General features: G+C 34.5%; 1 protein-coding gene across 1 annotated transcript; it reads right to left on the bottom strand.

The window, feature by feature from the left end:
- Positions 1-322: 322 nt before the first annotated feature.
- On the bottom strand, positions 323-12672 carry LOC115713979 (chromatin modification-related protein EAF1 B). The gene is made up of 23 exons (XM_030642476.2): positions 12265-12672; positions 10808-10984; positions 10656-10710; positions 10425-10522; positions 8847-10299; positions 8623-8742; positions 8244-8504; positions 7524-7715; positions 7322-7402; positions 6877-6934; positions 6282-6793; positions 6149-6199; positions 5865-5922; positions 5574-5773; positions 5051-5104; positions 4890-4970; positions 4574-4711; positions 4371-4487; positions 3994-4094; positions 3613-3828; positions 3135-3519; positions 1026-2855; positions 323-869 (listed from the first exon to the last, which is right to left on the bottom strand). The coding sequence occupies exons 2-22, from the start codon at positions 10948-10950 to the stop codon at positions 1110-1112; spliced, it is 6120 nt and encodes a 2039-aa protein (XP_030498336.2). The 5' UTR covers positions 10951-10984; positions 12265-12672; the 3' UTR covers positions 323-869; positions 1026-1109.
- Positions 12673-18652: the final 5980 nt, after the last annotated feature.

The following is an 18652-nucleotide window of genomic DNA, read 5'->3' as shown; positions in this document are numbered from 1 at the left end:
TTTTTGTAATAAATGCCAACCAAACAATGTACAATGCCATTAAGTGCTACAAACTGACTCAACAATATACACTCAACTTATTTAATGACCTAAACTTGTACCTTTTTTTACTGTAAACAAACAAGATTTTCACTAGACATAAATGAATCAATTAATCATATACCAGAAGTAATAGTCTTATGATTGTAAGGTAAAATCAAATCAATATAAAATAAGTTTAGAAAAAATGAAATGTGTGTGTGTGAGACAGAGAGAGCCATAAACAAAAGTAAGTATGAAGAAGTATAACACCAAATTTAATAAACAGAAGGTGGATAATGGATTAGCTACCAAGGCTTTTTTTGCATTATAGGAACTGAGAAATCCGTTACAGATTACAATGATTCCACAAAAGCTCATGGCATTGAGAGAGATTTCGACTGTTCTAACAACATTAACCATAACCAGTGTATACACCAGAAACCCAATATTCACAAAATTTGCAGAGGCTTTTTTGCCATAAAAATGATTGCTACCCCCTTCCCCTCGAACCGAACCGACAGGGTAATAATACATCCTCTAATCTACCCAAAGAAGGAAAAAGAAGAAGAAAAAATAATAAAAGCGGTCTCCCAACTGCATAAGGGCAGAGAGACCGGAGAAAAGTGAATAAGGTAGAACCAAAGGAGAGATGAGACCCTGTACACATACCTCTATATCAGTCTCTATCTTCCCAAGCTCTAGAGTGGTAATTTACAAGATTTTCAAATCAAAAAGAAAATGCCCTTGTCAATATAGCCTCGGATGTCCCAGTTAAGTTTTTAACGAAACCTGCAAATAATAATCAGCTTCTCCATCCATCAATGCCCTTGCGGAATAACTCGCTTCATCTGCATATAAGCCTCGCATAAAATCAGCTTCTTTCTATATACCAAGAAAATTCACTAATGCTAAGCTTGAAATCAACAAAGGTAACGCGCTAACAAGTCCGCACGCATATTAGCTTAGTCTTGCGGAAAGAATTGGTAAGGTAAACCGAAAAATACCTGTACACAGCTGTACCAAGGACAAATAGGCCCAACCTTGTTAGCACCGAATGCTGTCAAAACTGCTCAGTTCATATGGTTGTTTCATTCTGGTTTAGAATTCGCAGGCCTCAAATATAAGCTTCCCTGCCCTTGCAGGTGCTGTATTTGCTGCTGAGGTTGCTGCTGCTGCTGCTGTTGCAGTGGCAGTTGGTTCTGAGAAGACTTTTGTTCTGGCTGTTGTTGTTGTTGTTGTTCTTGTTTCATATATTGCTGAGAGGCAGTTGACAGTGTTGGAGACTGTTGTACTGGTTGCGATGGAGGCTGCTGCTGCTGCTGGGACTGCTGCCACTGACTCCCAACATTATGTCCATGAGAAGATAAGCTGCCAGACAACTGTCTTGGACCTAACCCTTGACTAGTAGGTGGTGTTGGCTCATTTACAAGTGAATGTGAAACAGATGGGCTCCCAGTGGAACCTGCTTGAACGGTTGAATTTGGATGATTAGAATCAAATGCAGGTTCTGAGGACTTCCATTGAGTACCAATGGCAGAAGACACAGGCACTGCAGCAGTTGAGTCCGGACATGATTGAGGTTTTGCCACGCTTGCACCCACCTGAGAACTATTATTCACAGGCTTCTGATCAGCTTGAGCTTGATCATTTTGGGACTTGCTTGGCAGTTCAGGATTTACTTGACGATTTTGTTGGATAATTCTATGGACATTCGGTTGAGTTTGATTGACTTGCTTTTGATGAGGGTGTGGCTGTGACTGTGACTGCAGCTGCTGGTGATTGGGACCCATAACTGCCACTGGAACTTGTTGGGAAGTTGATAATGCATGGCCTGATGAAACAGGTGGAACTTGGCCTTGGGTGCTATTATCTGAATGAGAAGGCATTTGATGGAGCTGCTTCGTGGAAGGAAGAGTCGAGCTAACAAGGAGCTTCTGATGATTTGAAGATTGAGGAACCATTGTCTTTGGTGGTTGCATTGCATTGAGTCCAGACCCAGAATATACACTTTGTCCTTGCATTATCTGTGTCATTTGCTCTCCTTTCTCTAGAGATTGGCTTCCTGGGGGAATAGAAAGGCCATTCAAATGAGAAGGATCCACAGAGTGATTCTGAACCAAACCTCTTCCTACTCCCTTCAAAAGTTTTGCTTGCTGTTGTGATTGTACATGTTGCCGTTGCTGGGGGTGGTGCCTACCAGCTTGTTGAAGATGCTGCTGTTGCTGTTGTTGCTGACGCTGCCGTTGCTTTCCCATTTGATTAGTCAAGCCACTAGCACCAGGATTCCGACTAAGCCCGTGAGGGGGGAGGTGATGTTTCTGCTGATGCTGTGCTGGTATGGTTGTCATTGGGGAAGATGGTGTTAAAGGGGACATCGACACTGGTTGTGATGGAGTTTGTGCTTGAATTTGGGAACTGTTTTGAAGAGTTGACGAAACCGGATGGTGGGCCTGTGACTGGACATGTGACATCAGAGGATTTGATGCAGCAAACTGTTGTTGCTGCTGATGTTGCTGTTGTTGATGCATATACCGCTGTTGCTGCATATGTCTTTCTTTAGCAAGACGGATTGCATAGGCTTGCTGCTGTGAACCCGCTGTATGATTAGGAGGGTGATGTGGGTTACTGCTATGTCCATGAGACTGTTGTGGCAAAACCTGATGTTGCTGTTGGGGATGGCCAGGATATGATGGAACTGTTGGTGGATTTGTCTGATTAGCAAAGGCAGGATTCAAACCATTGAAGGCAGCAATACCTTGGCCATTCCCTTGTGCCGCCTGCATTTGAAGCTCTGGAACCAACATTTGCCTTTGATGCTCTGCATTGTGACCAGGCTGTAATAAAAAGGTTGTATAGTCAAATAAAGAGTTACAGTCAACAAAATAGACTTTATACAAGAAAGCAAACCACGTGTAAGTGACTCGTAGAACTTAAAGCGAAACATCAATGAGCAATTAGTTTGCATGAAACAACAAACACGGACATGTAGCGTATGTTAATCCATACATAAGACTAATACATCTTTTCATTGTCCCCGCTTTACTAAACCTAGCATATTCTCTTCTCTTACAAAAGGAAGCAGCTGTGATCAAAGTATACATTGGTCAACTCACCCTAATCATGTGCAAAGCCTCACGAGGCCTAACCATTGAATTTCCTTGACCAGAACTAGCTCCAGAATGCATATTTACAGGGCTTGGCATCCCGGACATACTGGAAGAAAGCATGCTCCCAGAATTCAACAAAGATGGTGAAGCCATTCCCTGATACCCTGGCCTAGAAATTGGCATGCTTCTATTCATCCCACACATTATGCCCATAGCATTTCCACCAGATAGCATACGAACTCCACGATCGCTTCCAGAAAGAGCACCAGGCACAGGCAAGCTGGACTGCTGAATATTTCGACCAGCTATTGCATTATTATATTGTTGTAATCTTTGCTGCTCTTCAACAGGTAAAGATGAAGCTCTTGGAGAATTGCTGTACCGACCATCCCTGAAAACATTTTAAGAGACAAAAAAGAGTTTAAAAAAATCAAAAGAAAGTTCGAATATCTATGTAATGTCAAGCTACAAGATATCATATTACCTGACAGTAGAATTAAGTGCAACAGATGGTGATGACAAGTTAGAACCAAGAACTACACCAGAAGATCCTTGTAGGGGTGAATTTACACCAGATGAGGGAAGCAATGAAGCAACAGCACCCTGGTTTGGTATTGCTAAACCACTAGAATGAGAACTTTGACATCCAAGAGGGAGAACATCCTGGTTTGATGAAGTTGTATCACATAGATCTAGGGGCCTTCAAGAGAGTGGGAACAAAATAATATTATAAGCATTCCGCAACATGAGAAATTAAATATGAGTCATCAATAGAAGTACCAAGACATGTCAGAATTTTGAAATCAAAGAGAAGAAAGGAATTAGTAATGATACCATTAACATGCAACAAGGAAAAGCAACTTACGTTAAAACACCTCCACTAAGGTTATTTGGGCAGATTGGGGCAAGAGCCATTACATGAGAATTGTGGACTGGTGCTATTTGTTTCAAATCCTGGTTTTCATTCTTCACAAAATCATAATATAACATGTCAATGTTGCAGCCTGTGTCTAAAACTTAAAGAAGTTGAAAAATTCAAATATTCGAGTACTAAAACATTTTTTAAATGTCTTGGGGTAAAAGAGGTCCCAGGTTTGAAGCTTTGCCTCGTTTAATAAAACCAAGTGTGCTACCAGATCAAAAATCAAGTTCATTTTTTCAAGTCAAAAATTAATTCCATTTTAATGGTTGGACAGACAGCAAATAAATTCGGCTGTATGAAAGAACGATTAATATTACAACCTGAGCCTTGCGGTAATGCAGCTTCTGACCAATCTTAATGATTTTGTCAAAATGAGACTTGAGGGTCTCGTCCTCCATTGGCTCTTTCAAACGTTGAAATAACTGCCTGGCACTGCCCTGCTTCAACAACAACAGCCAATTAAGAAATGATAATAATGATTTTCCCAGTGATTATGGTCTGACTCGTAAATTTTAAGTCTTGCCTTGGGAATGCCTGGTAATGTCGATGGATAAGGTTGAGATGACCCTGAATCTTCAGCACTGTCAGCTCCATCACAAGACCCCTTGTCCATTAATATTTTGTGACGCTCTTTGCATTCATTAGGCTTGCGAAAGATACACTGTGTAGCTTGGACATGTTACAACCAGTAATACAAATAAAAAGAGAAAGAGGGGCAGGGAATGTAGATAACAGAAACTTACAAAGTAAAGTTTACATTAACCAAGAGGAAAAAATCAACAAAAAATTGCAACGTCGCCAAAAAATAAAGAAACGAAAGACAAGTAGGTCATTCTCACCTTAAAATGCAATGTACTGTTGATAGCATCACTTATGAGCTCCCAATTAGGGCCCATGTCATGTACGAGAACAACAAGTGCCTACAACAATAATTTTACTAAGACACAATTCGACCAAAGGAAAGGTTTATATATATAACAAAAGAAAGATCCGTACTAACCTGGTCTTCAAATAGTGACCAAGGACTTCCAGAACCAGGCTGCATGACAGACATCTGCAGGAGGTTCAAATGCTCAAGTACATGATAAACCAACAATACAATAAGCTAAAAAAAAATATAAGGTAAATATTCATTTGGTACTTGTTATTTGATACCTGTAATTTAAAATCATACATATTGGATACCATTAACTCAAATTTAATCAGTAAAATTTCATTAATATGACTAAATTGCCATCAGCTACGTGGGTTTTAAATTCAAATTTAACTACTTAAACTGAGGGATGGTTAGACATGTTAATTAAATTTGTTGACCAAGTTTAAGTCCAAGGTAGGTACCAAATATGTACGATTTTAAATTACATGATACCAAAAATGAATGAGAGCAATATTGAAAACATAAGGTACCAAGTATGTATTTCTATAAAACATAGGATATCAAATGGGTAAGCACCCAATAATAATATCACCAGAACAAATAAAATTTCCTAAGATACTGCCCATAACACGACACCCTTAAGTACCTTCAGAAATTTGGCTTTTCGGCCCCTGTCCCGACCAGTGCCACCAATCAATTTAATAATTTTAGTCGCGTTAGATATATTATTTTGAGATGCCACTGGAGAAGGAATGGAACCACCCATTGTAGTGATATTGTCAAAAGTATTCTCTATTGGTTGTTTCAGTATCTTTGGCTTCTTGGCATTGTGTTGGGCATATAAATCTAGAAAAGAAAATGTTTACACATAAAGGATACAGAAAATAAAATGTTTTACAAATGACTAAAAGAAATACCAGCTTGAGAAAGACTTTACCACTTGTGCCATTAGATTCAAAATGATTACTTCCCATCCTTTTTTTGGAAGGATCCCTCTGCACATTAAATGGTTCCATTAAAAATCTAATTAATGCTATAGAAAGTTTGCAATGTGAAACATGTAACCGACAAAGAAGTAAGGTTAGTGAGATCATAACAGCATTTGAGCTACACTATCATTTATATATATATGTACATCCTACTACTGCAAGACCAAAGCTAATTGAACAAATTAAACAAGCAATGTAAGAAGATATGACTCTAAGCAATATTTTTGATTACATGTTCAGGCATGGTAGATTCCAGCGGCCATCCCTGGTCATATGCGGACACCTGCAAATCAGAAGGCAAGTGACTTGACAAGTGATAAAGGCTGCAAAACAAACAGAAAATGACTGAATGTTGAAATATGTACCAAATGCTTTGCCTTCTTCTTCTTCTTGGGTTTAATTGAAGTTTCCGCACAGTCATACGGTAACATCTTATCAAAATTGCCAGAAGACTCAACTTCCATACTTTTCTGGAACTGGGACCCACCTAGCAAACTATTCTGGTCTTCCTGAAAAGAATTTGTATCTCCACTAGAAGCATCTGTCTTCATCTGAACCTGAACATTTGCAGCAGGTGTAGCACCAAAAGGACTAATAACCCTCTGCCTAGTAGCAGTGCGCATACGTTTTGTTGGAATTGAACCCACATTGAGATTAGCAGGCCTCTTTCCCATCAACATGGACTGCTGAGTTGCAGAGTTGCTCTGACCATAAGTAAAATCAGCTCCTGGTTCATATGACCTCGTGTATAAAACAACATTTTTCTTTTTCTTCTGAGGAGGTTTTGATGACTTGATACCATCACCAGCTCCAGGCAAATAATATGTGCTTGTTTCTCCTTCATCCTCAGCATATGCATTCTCTTGAAAACCATAGTCTGCAAATTAAAATTTTGAATACTAATAAGTCCCACAATAGATTCAGTGCACATCAAGGCAGCTTGTAGAATATCAGCTATACCTGATACAGCATCGTACATAGAGGTCTCCACCTCTTCTTGCATGCTACTTCCAGTTTTCTGAAATTTTCAATTTGCTAATTCAGCTATTTTATAACCAAATACATTTAATCAAGAAACAAAATAAATACTTAAGCAATGGTTTCAATAGAGATATACACACACACGCGCTAATAATAATAATAATAATAATAATAATAATAATAATAATAATAATAATAATAATAATAATAATAATAATAATTTAAAAATGTATACTTATATTCCTATCATGTAGACACAAGAATTTCACATAATCTGAGATTCCATAGAAACTTCCATTCCATGGGTTTCTCTTTTCTTTTCTCAAATGAAGATGCCTACTAGTCCTTACTGCCAAACTTTGATCGCCTTTGCAAGCCAGAGAGAAGAGCAAAAGGAAAACCACACAGAGGAGCTGACATTTACCTCAAACTGTACAAGATGAGCTTCAATAGATTTTCTGTAAATTTCCATTGCACCAGAAGGAACTGTATAGAACAAATTCTCCTGCAAAGCCAACATTTGATGCAGCAACTTAACAAGAGAAAGCTACAATAACAGGCTTGCAATAACAATTGATCACTCTGGAAAATTCACTAAAAGGGAAACAGAAAAGAATTAGTTATACTTCTGTAAGATGATCCTCCCAGCACATATCCTGAATGCCCAAATCAGATACCCGATCAGGTGTTGCTGGTGCTTCTGCTTTTTGTGTGAGACCACAAGAACTGCTATATTTCAAGAATCTCACTGCATAACCCTGCAAAGCAATCGAAACATCCTTTCTGGAACATTGATTTTCCAATTTTTTAAATTCCTCCTGCAGAAGACCAGAAAATGTATCAACAAATATAATAGCATATGAAGGTATGAAAAAATATACAATACATCATCGACTGCTTCTGTCCAGCTCATGCATACTACAGATATAAGTGACATTTATCAAACATAAGACATAGACACAAGTAATGTTTTATGATATCTTATCTGAATGAGAATAACAAATTCAGAAAAACTCAGAAATATTTTTTTTCCAAACGTAACTTTAAAAGGGACATAGGTTTTTCTAACAGCTTACCGTCTACCCAAGATATCCCACTTTGGAGCAAATAAGGTGCTACCTAAACTCAAATGTCAACAAAGGCAAGAATACAAGTTTTGAAATACATAAAATGCAAATCTCATTTCATATAAATGTTAATTTATCTGAATATTTCACAGTATTTTATAAATGCTGATATTTTATAAGAACCGTATAAAAAGAACGAACATAACAAAACCAATATTTTATAAATTTCCATCAACAAATTAACAGAAAAATTAACCTAAAAAAATTCAAGCAACATACCTCTACAATGTCAGTTTCTTCATTCTTCTCTTTAGAAACATCTTTCACTACTTTATACTCGCACTTATCTGAAAAAACACTGGTGTCACCACTTTTTATAATTGCCTCAGCTGAATGCCAAAATTGCATGACAGTCTTTGCCAAGGCATGAGCAACTTCTTTTAGCCTCCAACGTTGCTGTTGTTCTTTAACTCTCAACTGAGAAGCAAAAGCAGCTCGGTGACATACTTGTGCAGCTGTCGCTATCTTCCAAATGCGCTCCTATAGGCAAGCATAATAAAAGAGAAACCTCTTACACAAGGATGAATAAAGTTGACAAATATATGACATTCGAGATACCCAAAAAGAACCAAGCACATGACACATCTAAAAATCATACCTGCGCAAAATCATTGGCCAACCATGCCATTTCCTCAAGGACAAAATCCCAATGAGCTTTTCGACGATTCTCCGAGGGCATAGAACGAACAGATAATTCAGCAATCCTCTTACGCTTGGCCTACATATCACATCATGTCATCAATTTACAGCTTAGCAATTAAAAAACTAAAAAGTTACTGCCAAAAAGACACTTCTATATCAAAGTACAACAGGATCCAGAACCTCTATAATTCGAGCCTCTTCCAAAATAGAATCTTCATGTGCCTTGTCCGGAACTTTCAAGCTGTTAACAGGAGTTGTTTGAGGACCAATTGCTACACTAGAATCCATCTCCGATAAGGCAGTACCAGGCTGTTCATGCATAGAGAAAACTAAGGGGACCTCGCAAATTACTGTAGAGCTCTCCTTTTGGATGCCAGATTTATCATCTAATGATTCACTCACTTTTCCATCAGCTTCTGGTAACGTAGTGTCGCTGTTTTTAACATCATCCGTAGCTGAAACCTTAACTTCATTTGGAAATTCAGATAAATTTTCTTGGCTGTCTTTATCAATATTGACTGCAGCACTATCAGAATCTTTTTCACAAATAGAAGAGTGGTCATCATTGATTACATCATCATTCACTGTTTCCATCTCATTTTTATCCATTACTATTTCAGCATCATCCGGGTTGGCTGTCCCATCAACAACTGATGCATTCCCCATTGATTTCCCATTAACATCAGTATTGGTACACATAACACTATCTTTATGTACATCTAATCCTACGCTATCTTGGGTCCAAGAAGACTGAGAATCTAAACCTTCCATTCCTACTCCTGCATTGCTATTTTGAACTTCAGTTGATATATTGTTGTTCTCTCTCGTTAAGTCACTAAATCCATTCGGCTGAATAGTTGTAGTTTCCTGTTCAGTATTTATTGTAGGTACAGAAGGTGGACATTCCAAACTTGCTGAAACCCGCTGTTCCCTTTCTCCAATATCAGATTCCATAGAAACAATTTCGGCTGGAATTTGATGAGCAGTGGCTCGAGAAGGTTGATTGTGTTGGATGTCAAGTGAAATTTTGGGAAGTGTGACATCAGATTTAATTTCTTGCAAACTAGCTTTAGCCAGTCCAGTTTTTACCTCTGGGGCCCGCTCACCATCCAATTCTGTATCCAATTTTTTACTGGAAACAACAGCTTTAGGAATAATATCGCCATTTGAACTTGCAGATTTAAGGCTAGAAATAGATGGCGTACTCTGCTCCTTTCTATTATTTGTTTCACCAATCTTGCTCTTGGCATCTCTTAAGCCTCCACGAACAGGTAAAACAGATCCTTGACCACTCCGATTCTGAACCATATCAACTGCACTTGATCGAGCACCATCACGATTCGATCTAGACCTATTCCTACGAGCATAAGGACGAACAATTGCTGAATCTTCTGATTCCTTGGCATTTTGAGTCCCATCAATTTGAGATGATTGTTCTGATGGGGCAATATTATTCCTCCGACTAGGACGTAAAGAATTCCTTTCCTTTTCAGGCAAACCATGGTCACCATCAAAGAGTAAAAGATTATCAGCGGTGTTAGGTTCACTAACTGTAGGAACCCCTGGCCTACCACTACTATCTACAGAATCTCCATGTGGTGACGCAGTCAACGCAAAACTACCTTTTGCTTCACTGATAACCAAAAAAAATAGGGAAGAGAAAAAAAAAACAAAAACCAAAAAAACCAAACTTGAGTCAACTAACAAAGAGAAATAGCATGGCTCAAGAACAACATCTGCAGGGAAACAGAATTATACCTAGTCACAAATTGTTCTGGATTTTGATCAGTAAGTGAAGTAGACTGAACACTAACAGAAGCTGTGGTCCCAAATTTAAAGTCCAAAGGATTGCCACCCTGAATTAAACAAGCAATTAAGCAACACTTTTTCACTTATACAAATATATATATATTTATATATATATATATATACAAGAAGAAGGAAACAACTGAAAATATAGACAATTGTTGACTGATCAAATCAGCATACTTTTTCAAGAAATTCTAATTCTCTTCTCCTTTCCTCACGCACATCATACTCCTGCCTGTTATAGACACAGTTCATCAAATACTTGATGGAAGACGGAAGAAATTATTGGAAAGTAGAATAAACGTTACAAACATAGAAAGAGAACACCAGACCTAAGCTCCGCTTGAGCCTTCTCAATCGCTGCTCGACGAGGAGAGGTCTTCAAACCAATACCAACTCCTCCGTCAACAACTCCTCCCATGGAATCAACTTCAGCATTTACTGGGAGCGCATACCCTGAGCTACATCCATGCATTCCCGTCCTAACACCTACAATCTTCCCCTTCCATCTGTCAACAAAATTTCGTAATAATAGATCAGAAACATCATATAAATTAAGAATACAAGGTTAGCTATCCTACACCACTATTTTAGCTACATTAAATAATCTCCATAGATATTTGGGAGCATCAATTCAATGAAACGTGCATTATAATTCAGATGCCTGAATTTTATTAAATCTCACAAAAGAACTATTCCCCTGACTAGCAAAGCAAAAGCCTTTCAACAATTTTAAGAGATCCACTCTTTAAATATTAGTGCTAAGACAACCATAAGGGTTCAACATCAAAATTCACATTACTTTCTATACTTATACTATCTCTTTTGATGTTCCTAACTGAGCCAAAACAAAAAACTTCAAAGTTTTGGCAACTATAGCAATGTCTTGACCGAAGACACAGATAAAACGAGTGACAGTATAGCACAAATCAACTAATAGTTACAAATTTCTTAGTGATCATGTTTAAAAAGTTGTTTAAAATATATTTAAAAAAGAAAAATCAAAACTTACAAATTAGAAAGCAAATCCAGGAGTTAATATTTGTGAGTGCGTGTCTACAGAACAAAAAGAGCGAAAGAAAATAATTTTTTTTAGAAAAATAAACGATCATGATATATAGCCTATCCCAAAACGTACCCCAGAGATAGAAAAGAAAAATCTACTAAATTAATTTTTTGAAAAACGAATTCTCCACCACAAAATTTGCAAACATGATGTAAGACCTGATTGCAAAAGCATTAGAAAGAAATAGTCAGCTAGGCAGACTGAAGATGATACAGTAACGTAATGCAGGTAAAATATACAGATACCAACGATAGTGAAGACACATTTTAGTTATAACTTGTATTCCCAATAAGGAAAAGATACCTAAACAGTTCCCACTATAGCTAGCATATATGTTTGTACCAAAAATTGCAAACAATAGACTTGCCGCCAAGGAATCCCTTTGAATTTTGGTATCAGTATACTCGACCAAATCTATTTGAGTTCCAAAACCACTAACATACAACTTCAAAAGCCTTCCAGGAACAATTCAATCACATGTCCACGACAAATTATGATATCCAATCACATTTCAAAGTATCAATCACAGGCACAACATTAACCTACTGTTACTATTCAAAGTTACAGGCATTCCATCACAATGCATAACCTAATCCGAGACCAACGACTAGATTGCACAAATTGCCGTTGAACAAAACCCTAATCCACTCAAGCCCCAAAATAATTGAACAAATTTAAAAATTCTAGGGTTTTCCAACAACGAACAGAAAAAGAAGGAATCACCTGAAATTAAAAGCAGAGTTGCCAAATTGGAAGGTAGGGCAAGAAGGTGGTGGGAATAGAGAGTTGAATTCCGTCCAGTTTCTCTCTCCTAGGGTTTAAAAAAAATGACGAAGAACAGAACAGAACAAGGCCCCCTTTAAAAATGGAAAACGCCCGAACTTGCCCTAGCACAAAATACCTCTCTGAAAATGTCAGCCATGAAAAGGTTGGCGAATCAACCTGCGAAACCCTATGAAGAACATGTGTGTGTATGTAATCTGTGTTCAATTTCTGGTACGTATGATGTTTGTTTCGGTTTTCTTCGTTCTTCGTTTGGGGAACTATGCGAGACCTCTGCGAGTAGTGGGCTGGGCATGGAGAAGAAGATGCAGAAGAGGCCTTAAGCCTTAAACAAACAAACAATTTTTTTGGACAATCATTTTGGGCTTTTTTTTTCATTATTATTATTATTTATTTATTTATTTAAAAAAATATATATATAAAAATAAAATTATCAAAAAAAATAAAACTGTAATAACAGATATTAAATATCATATTTAATTCATTGCAAACAAAAATATCATATTTAATTATGGAAAATTCTATAAAAGGGGTGCACCTCCTATTTATTTCGGTATTTAGAGAATTTTTTAGTCTAATTTCTTTTATAGTCGTGTATATTGTAGTTATTTAAGACATTGTGTAAAATTTTGATAAATTCAAAAAAATTTAACACGCCAAAAATAAGGTTTAAACAATGTTGCACGCGTAACTCTTTTATTTTTTATTTTTTTAAACAATGAATATTTATTGAAAATAATTTGAGTTTACATCTTCATCGAAAAAAGATGAGAAATTATTCATCCAAATTAGTTCATCATCCACCATAAGTGCACCGTGCACGAACTGCTAATTCATGTATACAACGAACATAAATCAGAGATGTATCAAAAAAAAATTGATAACTAATTAACAAAATCATCTAAGAAAAATCTAAATAACAAAAAAAAAAAGATCTTTTAAGGAATGTAATAAGCAATCCACATGCGAGTTACAACTATAAAATCTGCTTTCTGCTAATCTCTCTAGTAAAAACTGCTCCGACGTTATCAACATATCCACATAGTTTGTTTAAATGACAACAAGAGCTCCTGCAAAAATGTTAAAAAGAAATAATGAGAATCATGTTAAATCAATAAACTAAGCAAATTAGAAGTCTAAAAATTATTTGCACATTACAAAAAAAAAAAAAAAAAAAAGAAAAACTAATGGCTACAAAAATACGAAAAATAAAGAACAAAACCAAATAAAGACAGTATTAATAACAAAAAAATTAAGGCTACAAAATACTCACAAAAACTTTACCAAATACTGAAAAATAAAACCGAACAAAGACATAATTTGAATTTAACTATAAGAAATCGTTTAAGCATGATAAATTAACTTGAAATTTTGCTAAAAATAACTAACTACCAAAACAATTTCAAAAGAATAAACTAAAAGGAAATAATAATAAATTACCACGACTAAGAACGAGAGAGAAATATATCTGTATATTTAAAAGATAATAACTGTAAGCACAAAATTTGAAACACTATAAGCATCTAAAAATAAAAGAAATTGTTACTATATGATTCAAATTTGATAGATTTGAAAAACAATAGATAAATTCATTGTTAAATATTTAACGAGAATAAGGAAATTAATATGATACCATAATAAAACACATGAATGTTAATTGTGGGCTATGATCAGTATTATATTAATAAAAGTTGTATGTGTTAGTGATAATGAATCATGTCAAAGATAATAAACAGCGCCAACTGATTGTCAAGAATAACAAAACTTCATGTAATGATGAAGAAAAAAGGATTAGTCATCAATAGAGCGACTACGACCTAAACTGAGAATGCAAATCCTTTATCGTCGACAATCTGCTCGTACTACTACTTCTCTTCTCCCTTTTAGTGTTGACTTGCAAATAAAAGTGGTTATGACTATGTTAATGGTAATTGGTGGGGCTGAGTTGGTAGAGGAGGTTATGTTATCGAAGAGGATAAAGCAAGAATATGATAGAAAGTAGTTAAAAATTTACATAAAAACGAAAATGAATGAAATGTTAGGTTTCTAATATTCATTTTGTTGCATTATGTAGAACATAAAAATATTTAATAGAAGTTTTATTAGATTAGCATAGGTTGAACATATGTTTAATAACTTTAAAGTCCAACGCAAGAGAGTTATTCATTACTAGCAAAATTACCAATGAGTACAAATGGCAGGCTTAGATTTTGGTAAGAATAATTAGCTTTTTTAGTCCCTGTACTTATGACACTATACTATGATGCCCCTTAATTTATAAGTGTAGTTAAAAATACCCCCTAAAATATATCAGTTGGAATAGTATAATCCTTCTATCTAATTCTGTTAAAATTGACTAAAGTTAACTGTTAAATTAATAATGTGGGATTATACATAGATAGTAGTTGAAAAATTATATACCATTAGGAAAATAAATTACAAGTCATAAAAATTACAATCACAGGAAAAAAAAAATGAAAAATAACATCCCAAAAAATAGAATATCATTACCTTAATTTTTCAAAAATCCCATGTTCTTTCTAGTGATATCCATCTCTTTAAATACTGTAGAATCCTAATTTTACACATTTTTCTAATTTGAATTGCTAAAAAACGATTGGAATTATTTTAATAAAATTACTTTTATTAATTTTTTTTAAAAGGTTATGAAATTATTTTTTAATCATCTTTCATTGTCAGTTATTATGCCACCTCATAGTCAATTTTCCCTCTAAAAAGAGATGAAATTACTACTCTATCCTTTGTTATAATACCACATCATCAATACAAACGGTATTTTTAAACAAAATAAACAGAAGGACTAAATGTATGCATATAAAATTATACAAGGACTATTTGTAACAAGCTGAATAGATTAAGGGGCATAATAATATAGTGTCATAAGTACAGGGGGTAAAAAAGATAATTATTCTTTTGGTAATGGTACATGGAATAGGAAACCAATACAAAGTGCCTAAACCAATACAAAGTGCCTATGAAGCTACTAATTGGATTTTCAACTCTAACTCTAAGTAGTGATAGACCTAAGATTTAAAGTGACAGACTTAATTTTTTTTTGTAAGGCATGAGCAAAAATAAACTTAAAAAGAAAAAAAAATATTGTTGGTGGGATTTGAATCCTTCCTCTATCTTATATACCATCTAACCTAATCATTACACCAAAACTAATATTATGTCTATAAGTATCATTTTTTATTACAAATATATATCGTAACTAACTAAAAAGTATATACATTTTTTTCCTAATTATTATTTTTTCAGGGAGACGATTGTTCTGTCTTGCTTCTACGTGAGTCTGCCCTTGACTCTAAAAGTACATTTAGCTCGAAGAAATGAGTAAAAATGACAATAGAATAAAATTAAATATGTATAAAAGAATTGAAAATATGCATAAAACAATTGATAATTTTATTTTATTTTCATCTGTTATTAGAATGCTTTTTCCTCTTGTTGTAAATAGAATATTTATCTTTTGGCTGAAAAGTTATTCCATTAATGCTTTTAGTGCAACCAAATTAAAATGAAAATTAATTGTATACAGTTAAGAGTGTTTTTAAATTGTTACAAGCAAACCGAGATGGTAGTGTGGACGGGAAGGTTGTGGCGTTTTAAAAGACGTTTTGGCAATTAAAATTGTGCATGGAGGGCGGCTAGTGGGTGTTTTGTTTTCCGATGAGAATTCAATTAAAGATTAAACATGTAGATGTTTCTTGATTGTGTTCGGTGTGTCATGGAACAGGTAAATCTATTTTGCATTGTTTAGTTTCCTGTGCTTTTTTGCATAATTGTTGGCGGGTTGCGAATTTGGCTATGGTTCCAATTGTTGTAGAGTCGTTTGGGGACTATTTTGTACTTGTTCTCAGGGTAGGGTGAGAAACAAAGTGTTCAGGCGGTAATGTTGGTTTAGGCAATTTGGTTTGCACGGAATTGACTCTTTGTGGACCAATTGTGTAGAGTTTGTTGTCAATTTGGCTCATACCATTCTTGATCAATGGAGAGAAGCTCAAGAAAGAAGTGTGTTTCCTTCGTTTGATACTTGGTATCTTTCGGATGGGGCTGAGCTATGGTCTATGAAAAAATCAAGGTGAATATTGATGTTGCGTTGTTTGACAATGAGGGAAGGCATGGTTTTGGTGAGGTTCTTCGAGATCACCATGATCCGGTCATGGCTGGAATTTCGAGAGTGTGGGTTGGGCAAGTTCTTCTAGAGATTCCGTAAATTGTGGCTATTAAGGAAGTGCTTTCGTGGTTGAAGCATGAGTTCTCGGGTGTCAATGTTATCAAATGTGATTGTCTAGTATTGGTACAAGCATGTTTTGTCATCTATTTTTAATGGTATTATTGAGGATTGTAAACATCTATAACTTTTTTTAGTGATGTTTCTTTACATTTTGTCAAACAATCTGCTAATCGGGTTGTTTAATTTATAGTTAAAGCATCTTGTTTGTATGTTAATCGTATTTTTTGGAGTCTAATCTCTTTTTTGATTGATTATTATTTTTTAAAATTTTGAAATAATTTTCATAGATGTTCAATATAATTGAATCACCTGTATAAAAATGTAAACATAAACAGTCTATATTAACACTTAACTGTAATAAATGGATGTCACGCCTTAAATTTACTAATAGTTCAATAGTTCAAAAAATTTTAATTTAAGTTTAAAAGGTTAAATACAAATAAAATGATAGTTCAAAGAATTTAGCTGCCAAAAACTTTAATAAAATTTGGTTAAGTTCTGTTTTTGTAGATGGATCAAATCTCACAATCCCCAACTGTTGGCACTATCACTGAGATAAAACTAGCCTCTTAATTCTAGTAATGCTTCTAAACTGGTTGAGATCTTTTACGCCATTAGATATGAATTAGAAACATATCAAAATTTTGATTCAAATAAACAACTTATTTATTATCATCATAGACAGCTCTATAAGTACATGTAAAGTCGTGTAGCAATAAAGCTATTGCAATTTTATTGTGTCGATTTATTGTATTACTCAAACTTGTTAAGGTATATTTAGTTTACAGGAATGGAAATTATAATTGTAATCAATATGTCTATTATTTTGTTGTTTACATGGTAATAGTTATTAGATTGTATATGGTAATCCTCATTACAATAAAAAACCATTGTAATGGTCATTACAATTACAATCTATTACAAAATTAATATTATATTATAATAAACAAAAATTAAAAAAATCTATTTTACCTTTTATTTAAATATTTTATAATTATAAATAATAAAAATAATAGAAATATTTTATATATTTTATTCCATTACATTCCCAAACCAAACTAAACACAATAATTTTACTTACAATACTCATTCCAATCACAAACCAAACACCAAACATAGTAATTAATTACTATTATAATTCCTATTCCATTACATTACTATTACCATTATATTACACCAAATCAATCATCACTTGCTTCTAAAGTTTTATTATAATATTTAATTATTGAATTATTTGACACTAGTAAATCAAGGTGTGAAAAAATTGCAGAAACCACACTACCCGCACCTCAAACACCTTATAGCCCTACAAATATGAATTCTCAACTTCCCCAAAATTCTAGTACTATAATTACCATAAAACATAGAATGACAAATTCCTAAGTGTACAACATTAAAGATAATTGGTATGAATGAAAGTAAAGAGGTATGCAGAATATAGACACAAAAGGAATTTAATTCCAAATTATATTTAAATATTATTATAAGAACTGAAAAGTTTTAGTTAATAGCCAATTAACATCAATGCCTTACAAGGCCAACAATACAATCAATTGTTCATCTCGAATGACATAAATTATATGACTAAAAACCAAGACTATTCAATACTCATAAATCTAACCTATAAACACTCTAATTTTTCCCTCCAAGAACACCATTATTTCCTCCACCAGCTTGCCCTGATTTTCTAGCTAGCTTCTCCTGAAGTGCTTTTGCATCCCTGCCCATTCCCATAAGAATAAATTAAATAAATAACAAATTAAGATAAAATACAGAAAATTGGTCAAACTAAAAAATGTTAAATTAGCAAAATAACTACATAAATTTAATGGTTACACAATGAAAATTTATGGTTACAAAACAACTATAATGATACATCTATGGTCTCTAACAAAATTTTGGCTCTAATTATTAGACTTTCCCATATTACCCTTAAGTCGGTTAAGTTAGTTTGTTAGTATACTTCAGTCAGTTAGTTAGTTAGTCCTGCTGTGTTTCATCAATTTGTATATAAAAGGCATTCTCTTTTTTTGTAACCATTAAGTTCAAACAATCAATAAAACAGAA

This window comes from Cannabis sativa, chromosome 4, assembly GCF_029168945.1.
Source record: "Cannabis sativa cultivar Pink pepper isolate KNU-18-1 chromosome 4, ASM2916894v1, whole genome shotgun sequence".
Lineage (NCBI taxonomy): Eukaryota > Viridiplantae > Streptophyta > Magnoliopsida > Rosales > Cannabaceae > Cannabis > Cannabis sativa.
This window is presented reverse-complemented; position numbering and strand designations above follow the sequence as displayed.